Here is a 16438-nt window from a genome sequence, read left to right on the forward strand (position 1 = left end):
AGAACCATCTTGAATCCACATGAAATATCTTTATATAAAACCATCATGTTTATCTTGTACTGTGGTTGATTTCTGATATTTTTTAAAAATGTTGTGCTGTATTTCAAGAATATGTACCTGAGTAAGGTAGGAACTTGATAGCGCTAATGAATTATTAGCTCAGCTTTGACAACCACCTCCCATCTTCTTTTTTTTTCAGTTGCCTTCTCCTGAGGATGGGGTGCTGGTTCATGGCATGTTTATGGATGCCAGTCGCTGGGATGATGATGAAATGGTTATAGAAGATGCGTTACCTCGACAAATGAACCCAATGCTTCCAGTAATTCATTTTGAGCCCCATCAAAATTATGAGCCCCACCCCTCACTGTATCATGCGCCCCTCTACAAAACTGGAGCTAGAGCAGGAACTCTGTCCACCACGGGTAATTCTTTTTTCTGCAAAATTCACAAGAGTAGATATTCAATATCAACTTGGCAAATATACATGAATGGCAGCCTAGCAAAGGACTTTTATACAACCACCCCAAAACAGTCATCTTCCAGGGGATGTTTTGAAGGGGCTTCCCAGGGCAGGTATCTCAGAGAATCTCCCATCTAACTTAAGAGTGCAAGAGCTTGCAAGGAACCAATGATCCAGGCTGAAGGACAACTTGAGGAAAGGCCAGAGGCCTAGGCAATGTGAGAGTCAAGTCCTGTCATGATATTATTATGTTAAAAAACGATGCAGGGAAATCATCTGCTACCAAAGTCCCATTCTTGAAATTTGCCATATTGATAGTATTTAGAAGGGTTTTCAAATAATGTATTTGGAATAGGTTCTGCTTCTAAATCAGATCCTGGGAGTAGATAAATCCTTCCTAAAAAGCAAGTACATTTTCCTTTTTTTTTTTAATCTGGAAGCTGACACAAAATGTGCAGAATCAAGTTCTTTGGGGTTATCCGATGTCATTCCTTTTTCTTAAGAAGGATGTAGGCTTTGTTGTAAGTCAGAGATCTTCCCCTTTGCGATTGGCTCACAGAATAAGAGTGGAGATTGCTTTCCTGATTAATTGGTGAACTAGCAAGTAGGGATAATGCCACATGAGCCAATGATTGTGGACTGATGTTCCAGCTTCCTGACAATATCATATGTACTTCCCTAGAATTATTATCAATGAGGAAGTGGAGGTGAAAAACTCCAGGTAATTGGAATAGGGAGAAGGTGAATAGGGATGTGTAGGGGGCATTCCACTCCATTGAAGCTGGACAGTATATAAGGATGTGACATCTGTTGCTAGCTTCTGTTTTACCTCAGCTCAAAAGAAGTGAGTAGCACACATGTTGAATCATCAGAGATTTTTTTGGTTGATTGTTTTGCTGGTTTCCATATGGTTGCTTCCTTTAGTACACTACTGGTGATATAAACATAGCAATCCTTCATAGGGGTAATATGTCATATGAACTAAAAGCCTTCTTAGATGAAAGTATTAGATAATCTTACAATATTGATGGTTACTTATTGCCAGCTCAACAGACTGAAGTTCTGACTGCATTGTTGTTGCTCCTGTTGGCTGAATCCCCAATCAGTAGTGAAAAGAAAAGAAAACAAATTGCAGAATTTTAGAATTTCAACTAATGAATAAATTCCTCTAAATGTGTCTTAAACTGCTTTAGTTAAAACCCTGTCTTCCAATTCATAATGTTCTCATGGAGCATGTTCATTTTCACCTGATTCCACAAGGATTTATTGTCACATCTGATCCAGACTGGGACATTTATGCAGCCCTGGGGATAAACTTTAGTACAACTGGTTACCATCCAATAACATAGAAACAGAGGCTTCATTCCAACCATGTAGTTTCAAAATAATTTGCTAAACTTTTGTGCATTTTTTCTGTATAGTTTGCAGTAAATGTGTTCATTGTCTCCTATTATCACCCAAACAAAACAATGGTTTGATCTCATGGTCTCATAATCTATAGCAGAGCCGGGCAACTCAGGGCCCTTGTTTGCTGCTACCAGGTTAGAATTTGTCTTTAACTTTTTTGAGCCAAAGGACCAGAAGAAATCTTGCTTTTTAACTATGGAATGATTTTTATTTCCTAGAATGGCGGAAGCATGATTTTCAAGCATTATGGTTTAGTGTGCTTGTGTGCCATGTTTAAGCACATGGCAAGCCTGTTCTTGCAATTCACCATAATCAATGCATGTATCTGAGGAATAATGTCACTTTAACCCAAAACATGCATGTAGGTCTCTGATTTACGGTGCCTGCGTTTTGAAGCTACATCAGCACATTAAGGTACACTTTGTGTTAGCAAAACTGCTAATACACAGTTTGTCCCCTTCCAGAAAAGCTAGCCTATTCCACACAAGTTGGACACAAGTTGACCCAATTCATTGGGAATCCTAGGCCTCCAATGGGCTGCATGCAGACCCCCAAAGCAGATAACTTTCTCTACCCCTAGTTCCTGCTGTCCCCTTCACATGCCCTTCTGTCAGCAGTCATCAGATCAGCAGGGGACTCAGGCAAGCGTGATACTGCATTGAGGAAGAAAGTATTAGGAGCTCCTTCTTTATAGTTCTCTCCTCCTAATAAGATGAAACAGAGGTTTTCTGTCCATGTCTGTATACTTTTGCCAACATGCATGCCAATGGCTTAGCATCAGCAGCATACCGATGCCCAAAGATTGCCCACCTCTTTCAGCCAAATATAATTAGCATGTTCTGCTGTTTTCTTTATTCCAGATCTTATTCTGGGTTTTGTGTGTATTGGGGAGGGGGCGCGACAACTTAGGAACATGAGTTTGAAACGCTAACAATTTTTTCTTACTTTTTTGTAATTAGGTCATTCTACCAATTTTGTGGTTACCGTCTTGCTTCCTTCAAAAAGGCCAACCGACTATTGGATATCCAAAGGATCTGCATTACTTTGCCAGTTAAATGAATAATCAGCAGAGTAGAGTTTCTGTCCACTAACCAAACCTTGGCATCATGCTGAGACTCTGTTCCAGGTGGGGAGCAGTAACACTCCATCACTGTTATGCCTTTAGAAATAGATTCCTGTATAAACACATTGTCAGAAGGCCATACTTCTCTTCAATTTCATTTTTTAAAGTGCATTACATTTTATCAACACATTGGAATCAATATTCACTTTTCATTTCTCTCGATTCCTTTGCATGTATTCACTGGCAGATCACACAGATTTTTGCATCAGTAATACAGGTGTTTAAAAAAATGTCTACAAAAAGTGCATGTTTTGTATCAAATTAACTTATTGTGAATCTTATCTTTTTACTCTTAGTAATTCATTTTCTTGTAAATGCAATTTGATTATAAAAAATGATCCTTTAAAAAAAAAACCAATGGTCTTGGCCAATTCTGTTTTATCTATAAGTCCTTCCTCAATTTCTTCTTCCACATGAAATAATTATTGAGGAAAGGTATCATCATAACAATTTGGCAGCTTGCAAACAGTTGGAAAATTTTACATTGTACACTTCCAAGAGTACAAATTGTGATCTTGGGTGAGTTAAATGTACGGTGTGATTATTTGCATTTGGCAAATCACTATCTATTTCAATCCTGGTGACTTAGAATGAACAATTCCTTTATTCATTAACCATGGTGTCCAATGGAGGAAAAGCTAGATTAACAACATCTTTCTGTGATCTTACAGGTTTCTTAGACTCTGGAATCTTTTTATTCTGTAGAAAAAAAAATATGTATTTTTTTTCTGTACAAGGTAAAAACTACAAGGAGTCATGACCAGGTTTTAATGTGCAGTTAGAAGTGAAGGGGATGTGTATTCCATTCAAAGCAACATAGTGCAGAAAAACTGAATCTTGCTTTGGTGTGCATTAATTTTACTCATCTGACTAGATCTCCAATTTCTATCAATAGTTATCAATAATAAGTGAAACATGTTGCATTCCATGCACATTTTGGGTTGTGGTATATATTAATTATAATAAAATTAAAATCAAGAAGGTTGGTGTAATTTAAGATGTTCAGACATAAATTCAAAGACAAAGATAATAAGGGTGCAGTCGCAGCACTCAAGTTAGGGAAAGGGCGTAATTTATGTAATAGAAAAACAGAATATTCAACAATGAAAACATTTTTAACTTACTAGAAAAAAGTATTGCATTGACTTCACATTGTTATCAAGTGGAAAATGTTTCAGATTATCACAGTGATAATAAAAGCTAAAACTTGCCATTTATTTGGCAAACAGCAACTAGCAGCATCATTCAATACATTACTGGAGATGAGATGTGTGTTAAACTACAATGCCAAACAAAAATATTGAAAATGATACATTTAGCAAAGATCAGGTTTCTAGGAAGAATTTACCAATGCAGCAACATGTTCACTAGTGTTTCCTAGTAGCACATATAGATTCTATTTACTCGGTAAAGTGTATGCTGTGTATCTGATTTCTTGTCTAATATTATTGGTGATTATGATCACAAGTATAGGAAGAAAGACACTATTTGAAACAAATAACAATAACAAGAGCCAATTCTGTATCTAGAATATCTAACACTGGGGAGACAATTGGAATTTGAAACACATGCCGACTTCTTGTTTTAATAGTGAATTCAGCACAGAAAGTCTTACTTCCATTTGAAATCTCATTGTTCTTCAAAACTAATAGCATCATTTTGTAATTTCCAATTACACTGGGGCATTCGTCTATTCATTTTAGAGAGGCTTATGTAAAATCTTTTGTAACAGCTTCAATAAAATTTGGAGCAGACATGAGAATTGTAAGCGTGCAGATGATGGCAAAAAGTGAAAATGCCACAAGGCATAATCTGTCTATGACAGCAGCTGCAAACTTCCATTCACTGCAGACCTCTTCCCCTTCATCCTGTTTCCGGAAACGGGCTGCAATGAACTGAACTTCCTCCAGGATTTTCACAATCACAGGGATAGTGTCCATTAAAACTTTTCTCTGAGTGCTGTCGTTATCTTCGGGCGAAGAGCTCTGGTCCTTTCCGCCCTTGGTGTCTATCTCATTATTCTGTGGGCAGCAGGGGTTTTCTATGGCATGGTAGCTGTAGATCATGTTGCCATTGCTAGAATGGTGTCCTGGTAAGATGTTCATTTCTACACTGCTGACACTGGACTGGTGCCTCGAGTGGCTGTATCTGCAAGAGAGAGGCCTGATGTTCTCCCCTGGTTTTTTCATTCGGAGAAACCAAGCGCACCAGTTCAGCAAGACGATACGGACCTGAAAAAGACAGAAACGCTCAGTGCCCTTCATGGAGGCCTTGTGAGTGATTGTACAAAAGAGAGCAGCGTGGTTCACAAAGGATATTGCCGTTTGGTACATTGCTATATGAAGCATAACAGCTCATTACAAAGATCTTGGACAAAATCATTTTTCAATTAATCTGCTTCCTCCAGCCCTTCCTCTAGCCTTAAGCTGTTCATCGGGGGAGGGGGGGGAAGCTTCTCAGGTTTTTTCACAAAATCGCTTTTGTATTCTTGCAGCAGAAACAGATCCTTTCTTAAAGATACCTATAATCCTTCATAATAAGGCTTACTGGTAGCTTTAGGAAGAATTTGATTGCTCCCAATAAATTAACATTTGCCAAGAATCCAATCACTGGAAAGTTGCATTTATTGAAGTCAACGAAATTTAATTTGATTGAAACCGATTGCTAAGCCTGCTAAATGTAATGAATGGGAAAAGGCCAACTGCTATTTTGACACAACCAGTCAAAACTTTTTCATTTATTTCTCTTATCGTTTCCTATTTTACTCTAATTGTTGAGCAGAAAAGTCCTTAAGAACTTTGAACCAGCTTCAGACTGGAAAAGAGTATTGCTCCTGTATAGGTAGTCCTTGACTTCTGACCACAATTGGGACAGAAATTTTGATTGCTATGCAATGAGGTCATTAAATGAGTCATTGTGTAACCAATTTCACTTTTATAACCATTTTATTGTGGTCATTAAGCAAATCCTGGGGCCATTAAGTGAGTTATGACTTTGTTTGTTGGGAGATGACTGGGAAGAAGGTCACAAATCATAGTCACATGACTACAGGACACTGCAACAGTCATAAATGAGTTGGCTCCAAAATCATGATCATGTGACGGGGGGGTGGGATGACCGTCACAACTTTGAGATGGGTCGTTAGTCACTTCTTTTCAGTGACTTCGTAACTCTGAATCATAGTTAAAACAAATCGTTGTAAGCCGAGGACTACCTGTATTTGTTTAGTGAAAAATACTCAGCAAAGTATCTAACTCAAATTCTGTTTTAATGGGATTTAGTTGGGTAGCTTTTAGATAAACTAATATCTCTGCCACTGAGACTACTCAAAACAGTTCTTGAACTTTATGAAAATATCTGCAAGATGGAAAACAGTTGTAAATATGTAAAGAACATATCTTGGAGCTGCTACTCAGATTCTTGCAACAAACAGATCTCACAGAGTATTATGTGGCAGAAATGTAAAGGAATAAGATTAGCACTTCTGCCATGCAATGTTTTATGATACCAAGACACCAACTGAGCCTTTTTAATAAGTACAAGGAAGAAATAATACGCTCCTGATGATGAATATTTAATGTTTAAAAATTACATTTTAGAGTGTTTACATGTGAAGGGAGTTTTACAGTGGAGGAGGGGCAAAAGTGCAATACCATACGTATGTATGATTCCAAAAAGAGATACATGAGGAAACAAGAAAAAAAAAACAGCAGAAACTTCAGAAGGTGCTATTGATGACCGTGAAATGCCAAGACTAAGGAAAAACATTTCTTTTTACTACTTTAAGCTGACAGCAGAGTCAGGTCTGGTTATTATTCATCGGGATATTTAAAACTGTAGACTAAAAAAGAAAACATTTCAAAAGAAGGTAAATGGACAAAAAAAAAACCCTACATGAAGACACTCATGTTGTGAGAAAGATTTGAACTGAATTCAGAGGTGCATGCTTTTAGCAGAACAGAAGCAAAGGCTTGTGGTTAGGTGGCCATTTTTAAAGGAATGGGCCAAAGTTCAGGTGAAACTAAGACTTATGCTAGTATATCTGATGTTTTACTTAATACAAAATGTGATTTTTGTTGGGAACGGTTTTTTTGCTACTTTTGATTCTGTAAATTAAAAATATTTTCAAAATGGAAAGTAACTGTGCAACAGGGTCCACATGATTATAAACTTAAAAATTCAAACTGAAATGCACAGTGTATGAACTAGACCAGAAGCCTCCAAACTTGGCAACTTTAAGACTTGTGGACTTCACCTCCCAGAATTCTGAGAGTTGAAGTCCACAAGACTTAAAGTTGCCACGCTTGGGGACCCCTGAACTAGACCCTCACAGGTCCATATGGGAGATTCCACAGAAGGTCATGGAGAAGAACTGGTGGTAGATGCAGCAGTGCCAAATAACCATAACATGGGGAAGAAGAAGTATCAGAAGCTGGAGAACTACCAGGGTCTGAAGGAGGAACTAGACTGGATGAGGAAAACAAACATGAAACTAGTCCCATTGGTGGTAGGAACCCTTGAGGCTGTGACATCTAAGCAGGAAGAGTGGCTCCAAAAGATCCCAGGAAGAGCATTAGAGCTTTCTGACCAAAGTGCAGCAGTAGGAACAGCTAAGATATGGCACGAACCCTCAAACTCCCAGACGTCTGGTAGAGGACAATACAAACCACCCATAAGGGCGAGTAAGACGTCTGTGTGTGTGAGAGAGAGACTATTCTGTATTCTTGTTTTCGTTTAATTCACTAAATTCACTTTTCCTTATTTTTCTTTTTCTCTATACTAAAAGAAATAAAAATACTTTTTCTTGAAAAGGTCAAAAGAAAAAATGAAAGGTTTCCTGCTTGGTGAGTCATAAACCCTGCAGGCTCAGCAAAAACCAATGTGAGGAGAGGAAGTAAGAATTAGTATCCTATCCTTAATATCATTTGTTCTTTCTAGCATCGTCTAAGTGATGAAATATAAAAGATAATCGCTGTTTGTGAAGGCTGATTTGTAGTGGTCACTTACCCACTGGGGCATCTTTCCTGCTTGAGGGTCATGATGATGAAACTGAAGAACCAAGACTGTTACTACTACAGATAAACCAACAATGACCATGATGCTTGCAAAATACTGAGCTGCAGATTTAAAAGGGAAGCAAGAATAAACAGTTACTTATTGTTTTCGGATTCCCAGAGTAACTGACCACATGTTTATTTTATAACTTTCAAGCCCTAAAAAAATAATTTTAGTAATGTATAGTGCTACACTGAAAAAAGAGTTACCACAAAATCTGGTTAAGGTGTATTAGAGAGAAAAAGGAAACAACTACATATTTCTAACCCTATTAAATTTAATTCCATACTTCCTGTTTTCATCATGTTCTTTGCTCTAGATGCTGATGACAAAGAGAAAAGAGGTAATGTTGTTAGATCACGTATCAGCAATTTTTCTTTTTTAGATGCTCAAGATAATAATCCTTAGCAACTGCAAATGCTATGCATGGTGCAGCTAGAAATGTTTTTATGGGTGAGCAGGCAGTAGGATAGCAAAAAAAACCCACTTTATTAAATCAACAGAGTAGTTGCAAGATATTGTGGAAGACTTGAGCTTAACTCCCCAACAGGCAAGATAATTAAACTTAGGAGCTTCAGCTGGAAGCCTGTGCTCAGAGAGCATCTAAAGTAAGCCAGCAATGTTTAAGAAAAATAATTACCTAACATTTAACATCTAATTCCACCTCATGTTGGAATCCTGAACAAATATTTGAGCCATGCTAGATGAGTATAGTGTAGATAGAATTATACCACTGATGTGCTTCTTACTCGTTTATCAAGTTGCTAGGCTACCCAAATCCAAAATGGCTCTAGGCAACTTCACACTATTTCTTTGTTTAATTTATGTAGCCCCCCCCCCCCCAATTTCACATTTGTGACTGGGCAGCTCACAGAGTTAAATAAGAAAACAATAAACAATTAAAAATAAAAAGCAATGCAAAGCCAATTAAAACAGTTAAAACCATAAAACTTAATTTGTGGGGGAGTACAATCAATACAATTGCTATCAATATAACCAACTCACAGGCTCCATTCCACCACTGGATCCCCAGGCACGATGACATTAATGGAAAACAACATAGTTTTTAAACAGCAAGCAACCAAAATAGTCTCTTTACATTCTCCCCAGCCTACAAGACCTAATTGCATCCAATAATTGTTTTATGTTCTTCCACTGTGTTCCCACAACAGACCACAATCAAAAATTTGGTCTGGCTCAGGAAACTAAAAGAAGCTTTCGATATATACTGTTCATGTTAATTAAATTAACATGAGTTAGCAGACAAGATCTTGGTATTATCTAGGCGCAGTGGTTAGAGTGCTGTACTGCAGGCCACTTCTGCTGACTATTGGCTGTTCAAATCCCACCAGGCTCAAGGTTGACCCAGCCTTCCATCCTTCCGAGGTGGGTAAAATGAGGACCCAGATTGTGGGGGGCAATAGGCTGACTCTGTAAACCGCTTAGAGAGGGCTGTAAAGTGGTATAAAGCAGTATATAAGTCTAAGTGCTATTGCTATTATGTCTCCTTTTAACAGCACATTCACAACACAAGAGATTTAACCTCTTGTGTTGCTCAAAAAGGTGGATGTTTTTATAAGGTAAAACAGCAGTAAAGATTCAATCATAAAAAGAAAGAAGATAGTACATCTTGAAAGAATGTGTGGAATCCGGAGTAAAAGAGTTCAGAAATTGCTTTGCAGTAAAGGAAATGCAGGAAGATTACCCAGTACAAAGAAATATGAGAAACAAACCGCAAATAATGCCTCCTTGATTTTGTTTATTTTAAGATGCACTGTACTCTACACCAATAAAGGAGCACGCCAGAAATTTCTGTGGCGTTTGTCTTGAAAGGCATCTGTTTTGAAAGCTTGTCCAAGTCTTTCTCTCTGTCCCATCTTATACTAAACAAAATCAAGGCATTGATCAAGCATCTTTCTCATGCTTGCTTCAGTTTCTAGATTGTGTAAAGTTTTCTGCAAGTTTTAGACTGGCCCATGGCTGAAAGTAATATATGTTTGATGTTGCAGCTTCCTTCTTAACAGTTCTTTCATACTTTCCCCCAAGGTCATCCCTAAATGTCTTGACATCCATGAATCGAACTCGAGATTGAACTGAATATTGGAATTGAATTATAATTTACTCCAAAAGGTAAAAGGATGGTTATGTTGAGCTGGATGTCTGGAATGGAAATGCTCTCAGGTACAACTGAGCACAATCCCTCCTATCCCTTAGCAGATATTAAATTATGTATCTGAGCACCAGCTACTTCTCTGAAAGTGTCCAATTATTAACTGCCGATTGCTCATCCAAAAATGTGAATGAGAGAGGATAGAGATTATATCCCTTCCAAACTAACACATTCTATGCAGCCCCATTATTTTATTTCTTACACAATGGCAGATATCAGCCTGCCTCTGATATCTAATGCAGAATTGTCAGTCGATTGATAGAACTCCAATTCCCAGCATTCTTTACAGCATACGAAGAAAACTCCACTGTTCTCGGTTGCAAACTGCCCCTTTCTGGATGTCCATAAACTCACTCTCTACTCCCCAACATATAAAATTCTTGTCTAGGCAGAGGAAGCTTTGCTCATGCTTCTGGATAATTTCAACCATTCCAACTACCAACTGGCTCACAATTCCCAACCAGTTAGAGATGATGGAATCTTAATAAGAAAAAAATATCAGGCCTCTCTTTGGGGAAGACAACTATAACAATTAAATTAGCATAACATTGATGTCTTTTGTGGCACAGACAGTGGTGGGATTCAATTTTTTTTACGGCTGGTTCTGTGGGCGTAGCTTGGTGGGCATGGCTTGGTGGGTGTGTCAGGGAAAGGATACTGTAAAATCTCCATTCCCTCCCCACCTCACTAACCTGAATTCCACCTTCGTTCTCCTGTGCAGGGCAACAAAAGAAGATCCAGCCGAACAGCTGAGACTCGGGAGGCAGAGAATAGATGGGGGGGGCAGTCAGAGGTGGGATTTGCCGGTTCTTCGAACTACTCAAAATTTCCGCTACTGGTTCTCCAGAACTGGTCAGAATCTGCTGAATACCACCTCTGGGCACAGATATTTATTGAGAATGTGCTTGTTTGGATACAGTTCAGACATTACTGTTTATTTTGCATTTTTCCTGCAAAATGAGAATCTGTTGATAATCCACTTTAACTAAACTCATGAATTACCATCCAGCTTCTTACTGTTTGGAAGCACCCACTGGCACAGCAAGCAATCTCAATAAATGAACTAAGAAGGTTAGATAAATGTACTTGATAATAGATGACATCTGAAAAACCACCTGAAAAACCATGTTTTGAATGTTTCTTCACAAGAAGATGTTTAAAAGGAACTAGAACTTCAGGATATAGAGGTAACTTAACCTACTGAAGTATGTAATATAGTGAAAACAAGGAGCTGCGGTGGCACAGTGGTTAGAGTGCAGTACTGCAGGCTACTTCTGTTGACTACCAGCTGTCTACAATTTGGCAGTTCAAATCTCACCAGGCTCAAGGTTGGCTCAGCCTTCCCTCCTTCTGAAGTGGTAAAATGAGGACCCAAACTGTTGGGGGCAATAGGCTGACTCTGTAAACCACTTAGAGAGGGCTGTAAAGCACTATGAAGCAGTACATAAGTCTAAGTGTTATTGCTATTATTTTAATGGGCTTTTTTTCTTTGGGCTGCTATCTGAAATTCCACAGAAATGCCATTTGACTGAAGTTTATAGCTTCAGCAGCCTCTCTTTGTAGATGAAGTTGTAAAACATTCTGGCCCATCAGAATCTGTGATAGACTTTATGTTATGTCTGTGGAACTGGTTGGAGTTCCCAACCAGGTCCGCTGTTTGAGCGGGAGCACCAGCAGCTCCCATTGGTTGGCTCCGTTTGACAGCCAGCTATATAAGCCGGCTGTCGGGCAGAGCCAGCCCGTTGTCGCCCGCTGGTCTGCGAGTTAGCTAGCAGACGCGACAACCCTTTATTCATTGCAATAAAGCCTGTTAGTTGTACGCTCTGGTCTCATGCCTCTTCCTTACCATCGCTCCACAACACTGGCGACGAGGATGGGATGGTCGAAGGCTAACCAGACGCGTTATTTCAGAGAGCTGTAAGTCACAGAGAGAGAAACCAAGGGCGCTGTAGCCGCAGCCGCCCCGTGCTCGCAAAGAGCGCGAAATTCAAACTGATACTGTTTGAGCTGATTCGCTGAAACGAGCCACAGGCACAGCAGCCGAGGCCGCCCACTCTCACCAAGAGCGCGATTTTCAAAAAGAGCTAAGCAGCCCAGAGAGACAACCGCAGCTGCGTTCTTTTAAGAGCGCAAATTCAAATAGCGATTTGAAGCAGACGAACCAGTTTCCCTTTCCACGATGAGCGCGAATACAGCATTCCCTCCATTCAAACCAAACGAGGAAACATGGGACTCCTACAAAAATCGATTCAGCCATTTTCTTGACGCCATCGGTCTAGCTGACGCTGCGGAGCATAGGAAGAAGTCCTATTTCCTGAGTTACTGCGGAGCCACCGTCTTCGACACGACCACAGCATTAGTCGCGCCCCGCGCCATCAGAAGCGTCCCATGGGACGAGCTACAGGAAATACTTTCGAATCACTATTCGCCCAAACCGTCCCAAATAGCCAGGAGGTATGCCTTCAGAGTCAGGAAGCAAGCAGAGGGGGAGTCGATCAACGAATACATGGCCGCCCTGAGAACAGCCGCTTTGCAGTGCAGATTCAAAGAATATTTGGAGGACATGCTGCTGGATCAGACCGTCTGTGGGGTAAGAGATCTGAGACTCCAAAGGCGTTTACTGGCGAAAAAAGACTTGACTCTAGCCTTAGCCATGGAGGAAGCCCTGGCTACTGAGCTCTCCGCCCAGTCAGCAGCTGAAATTCAGGGAAATCAGTCTAAACCCAGCACGCACACTGTCCATTCCGAAGAGGTAATCAGCGAAGATGACCCCACAGACACGTCTGACATTAACCGCCTAAATCATCGGAAGCCTTCACAGGTAGGAGTGGGGCAGAGAAGCAACTTCACCCCCAAACAACCTCCCATGTGCCTAACCTGTGGAGGCTCCCACCCTAGGGCATCCTGCAGGTTCAGAAACGCCATCTGCCTGAACTGCCAAAAGAAGGGTCACATCGCTAGAGTCTGCCAAGCAGGGTGATCCTTACCTCAAAGACCTCCACCACCTTCTAACTCCCAAAGGCAAGTGGTAGACTGCTATACCTGCTACCACGCTAACCATACTTCCCTAACCCCTGATAAAATTAAAATTTCTGTTTTCCTAGAAGGTAAACCCTGCAGGATGGAGGTGGACACGGGATCCGCGCTCTCGATCATCTCCTGGGATACCCTGAAGAGGATCCAGCCCAGGCTGTCAAGGAAACAGCTACAAAGATGCCACCTGACGCTACGAGACTACCAGGGCAAGAACATTCCTGTCCTTGGGAAAGGCAAGTTCCTTGTTCAATTCCGAACCTTTAAAGGCCATCTGCCCCTAGTGGTTGTTAATGGTACCCTCCCTAGTCTATTGGGACTTGATTGGTTTCCTTCTCTCGGCCTTAGTGTAACCGGGATCCATGCTGTCTCAACTTCTGATGTAGATACACTATTTTCAGATTTTTCCGATGTATTTAGCAATGAGCTGGGTTGCTATTCGGGCACCCCTATATCATTTTCAGTAGACCCCCAGGCAATCCCTCTTCGTTTAAAACCCCGGAGGGTGCCTTTTGCCATCCGTCCGAAACTGGACGCAGAACTAGACAAACTATTTAAGCAAGGGGTGCTAGAACCCACTGATTTCGCTAAATGGGAGACCCCCATAGTCACCCCACTCAAGAAAGATGGCAGTTTGAGAATCTGCGCGGATTACAAAACCACGCTCAACCGCTATCTGCAGGTCAGCGCTTACCCTGTGCCCGTTATTCAGCATCTGTTACACACTTTCGAACCCGGCACCATTTTTGCTAAGTTAGACATGTCCCAGGCATACCAACAGTTCCCTGTCGATGAGCAGACAGCGGAGTTACAAACAATAGTCACGCACAGGGGGGCATTCAAATGTAAGCGCCTCCAATTCGGGGTCAGCGTAGCCCCAGGCATTTTCCAGTCACTCATAGAGAGGATTCTCCAGGGTCTCCCAGGAGTGGTTCCCTACTTCGATGACATCTTAGTCTCAGCCACGAACAGGCCCCAGCTCATTCAGAGAGTCAGGACAGTGCTAGAGAGGTTCAGGCAGCATGGCCTAAAACTTACGAGGGAGAAGTGTGCCATCACCACTAGGCAGGTGGACTTTCAGGGTTATAGAATAGACGCCTCTGGCATCCACCCCATTGAATCCAAGGTGAAGGCCATCCATGAGGCACCCACACCTACCAACAAGACTGAACTACAAGCCTTCCTGGGACTCTTGAATTTTTACGCCTCATTCCTCCCGCACAAGGCATCTGTCGCTGAACCATTACATAGGCTACTAGATAAAGACTCACCCTGGCACTGGGGACCCAAGGAAGCCCATGCCTTCAAATCAGTCAAATCCTTACTCACATCAGAAGCGGTCCTAGTTCAATTCGATCAACGTCTTCCCCTGGTCCTGGCCACTGACGCATCCCCTTTTGGCATTGGGGCTGTCCTGAGCCACAGACTCCCCAACGGTTCCGAGGCAGCAATTGCTTTCTTTTCCAGGACTCTTTCTCCTACCGAGAGGAACTATAGCCAGATTGATAAAGAGGCCCTGGCCGCAGTGGCTGCAGTTAAGAAGTTCCACGAGTTCTTGTTTGGCCACCACTTTGAGTTAGTGACTGATCACAAACCTCTTTTAGGACTTCTGTCCAGAGATAAGCAAACTCCGCAGGTACTTTCACCCAGAATGACCAGATGGACTTTGTTTCTGGCCGCCTACTCATTCAAGTTAGTGCATCGTCCTGGCAGGACCCTGAGCCACGCCGATGCCCTTAGTCGCTGCCCCCTGCCAGTCCCAGTCGAAGACCCAGCGCCCACCCATGCCATTTTCGAGGTCAACGAACTCAAGCTTCCAGTGACAGCCGAGGACATCGCGGCGCACTCGAAAAAGGACAAAATCATCGCCCAGGTTCTGGACTGGGTGGGAAGGGGGTGGCCGGAAACTCAATGTACAACTGATTTTGTCCCCTTTAAAACCCGCCAGCAGGAGCTGTCAAAATTACAAGGTTGCCTATTGTGGGGAACAAGAGTGGTCATCCCTGCATCCCTGCGAGTACCCATCCTGAAAGTGCTGCACGAGGGACATCCGGGCATCGTAAGAATGAAGGCCCTGGCCCGCAGCTACGTCTGGTGGCCCGGTATGGATGCTCAAATCGCCAACTGGGTAAGCTCTTGCCAACCTTGCCAACAAACCAGGGCCGCCCCTCCAGCTGCCACGCCCACCAGATGGGAGAGTGCTAACGCCCCCTGGTCCCGCCTGCACGTCGACCTGGCTGGGCCTGTGCATGGCAGGACCTTCTTGGTGGTCGTGGATTCATACCCCAAGTGGATTGATGTAGCCTTACTTCCCACAACCACCACCCAGGCAATAGTGAAAGCCCTAACTCGCTTATTTGTCACCCACGGGCTTCCAGACACCCTGGTTTCAGACAATGGCCCACAGTTCACATCATGTGAATTTGGCATGTACACTGCTAACTTGGGCATCAGGCACGTCCTTACAGCACCATTCCATCCCGCTAGCAACGAGATGGCAGAGAGAGCAGTTAGGTCAACCAAGGAGGCACTCGCCAGGTTTGGCCAGGAGGATTGGCACTCTAAGCTGTCTCGTTTCCTACTCAGCCAGCACACAACACCCTGCACTACCACCAACAAATCTCCTGCCGAACTTTTGATGGGGAGACGGCTTAGAACCACCCTAGACAGGCTACACCCCCACTATTGCCCAGACACCCCTCTAGGGTCCGATAGTCTGGTCAGAGACTTTGCCCCACAAGACCTGGTATACGCCAGGAACTACGCGGGGGACCCGTTGTGGGTGCCGGGACAAATCGTGTCGGTCACCGGCCCCAGATCCTACCGGTTCCTCCTGGAGGATGGACGTTTGTGGCGGAGACACGTGGATCAACTCAGAAGGTGACGGACGGGCACGACAGATACCAACCCGTGCCAACCTGCCAGCGCCAACGGCGCCTCACCCACGCCTGATGCAGATCCCCTGCGGAACCTGGTTTTCCCTGACGAGCGAGAGGGCTGGATGGAGAACCCGAGTCTACAACCGGAGTCACCGATCCAGCCACCGAGCGACCCAGCTGACCAGCAGGACCTCGAGACTCGGTCGGACCAACCAGAGCAGGAGGTTTCACCAGCACCGCCGGACACCACACCAGGGCAAGCCCACGCACCAATGACCACTGGGGCACGTCCCAAGAGCCAGGACTTGACA

General features: G+C 42.6%; 2 protein-coding genes across 2 annotated transcripts in view; one reads left to right on the top strand and one right to left on the bottom strand.

Annotated features, from left to right (window-relative positions):
• DNAH6 (dynein axonemal heavy chain 6) overlaps positions 1–3671 on the top strand; it is a 174093-nt gene extending 170422 nt beyond the window's left edge. Inside the window, exons 76-77 of the mRNA XM_026712631.2 lie at positions 200–422; positions 2827–3671. Coding sequence (XP_026568416.2) covers positions 200–422; positions 2827–2930 — 327 coding nt within the window. The 3' untranslated portion in view covers positions 2931–3671. The remainder of the gene's footprint in view (positions 1–199; positions 423–2826) is intronic.
• A 160-nt stretch (positions 3672–3831) lies between these two features.
• The window catches only part of LOC113444099 (neuronal acetylcholine receptor subunit alpha-7-like), a 108562-nt gene continuing 95955 nt past the window's right edge, over positions 3832–16438 (bottom strand). Inside the window, exons 9-10 of the mRNA XM_087926402.1 lie at positions 7998–8107; positions 3832–5221 (exon numbers count right to left, since the gene is read on the bottom strand). Coding sequence (XP_087782528.1) covers positions 4700–5221; positions 7998–8107 — 632 coding nt within the window. The 3' untranslated portion in view covers positions 3832–4699. The remainder of the gene's footprint in view (positions 5222–7997; positions 8108–16438) is intronic.

The sequence above is a fragment of the Pseudonaja textilis genome, chromosome 2 (genome assembly GCF_049901715.1).
Source record: "Pseudonaja textilis isolate UNSWEBS1 chromosome 2, rPseTex1.2, whole genome shotgun sequence".
NCBI lineage: Eukaryota > Metazoa > Chordata > Lepidosauria > Squamata > Elapidae > Pseudonaja > Pseudonaja textilis.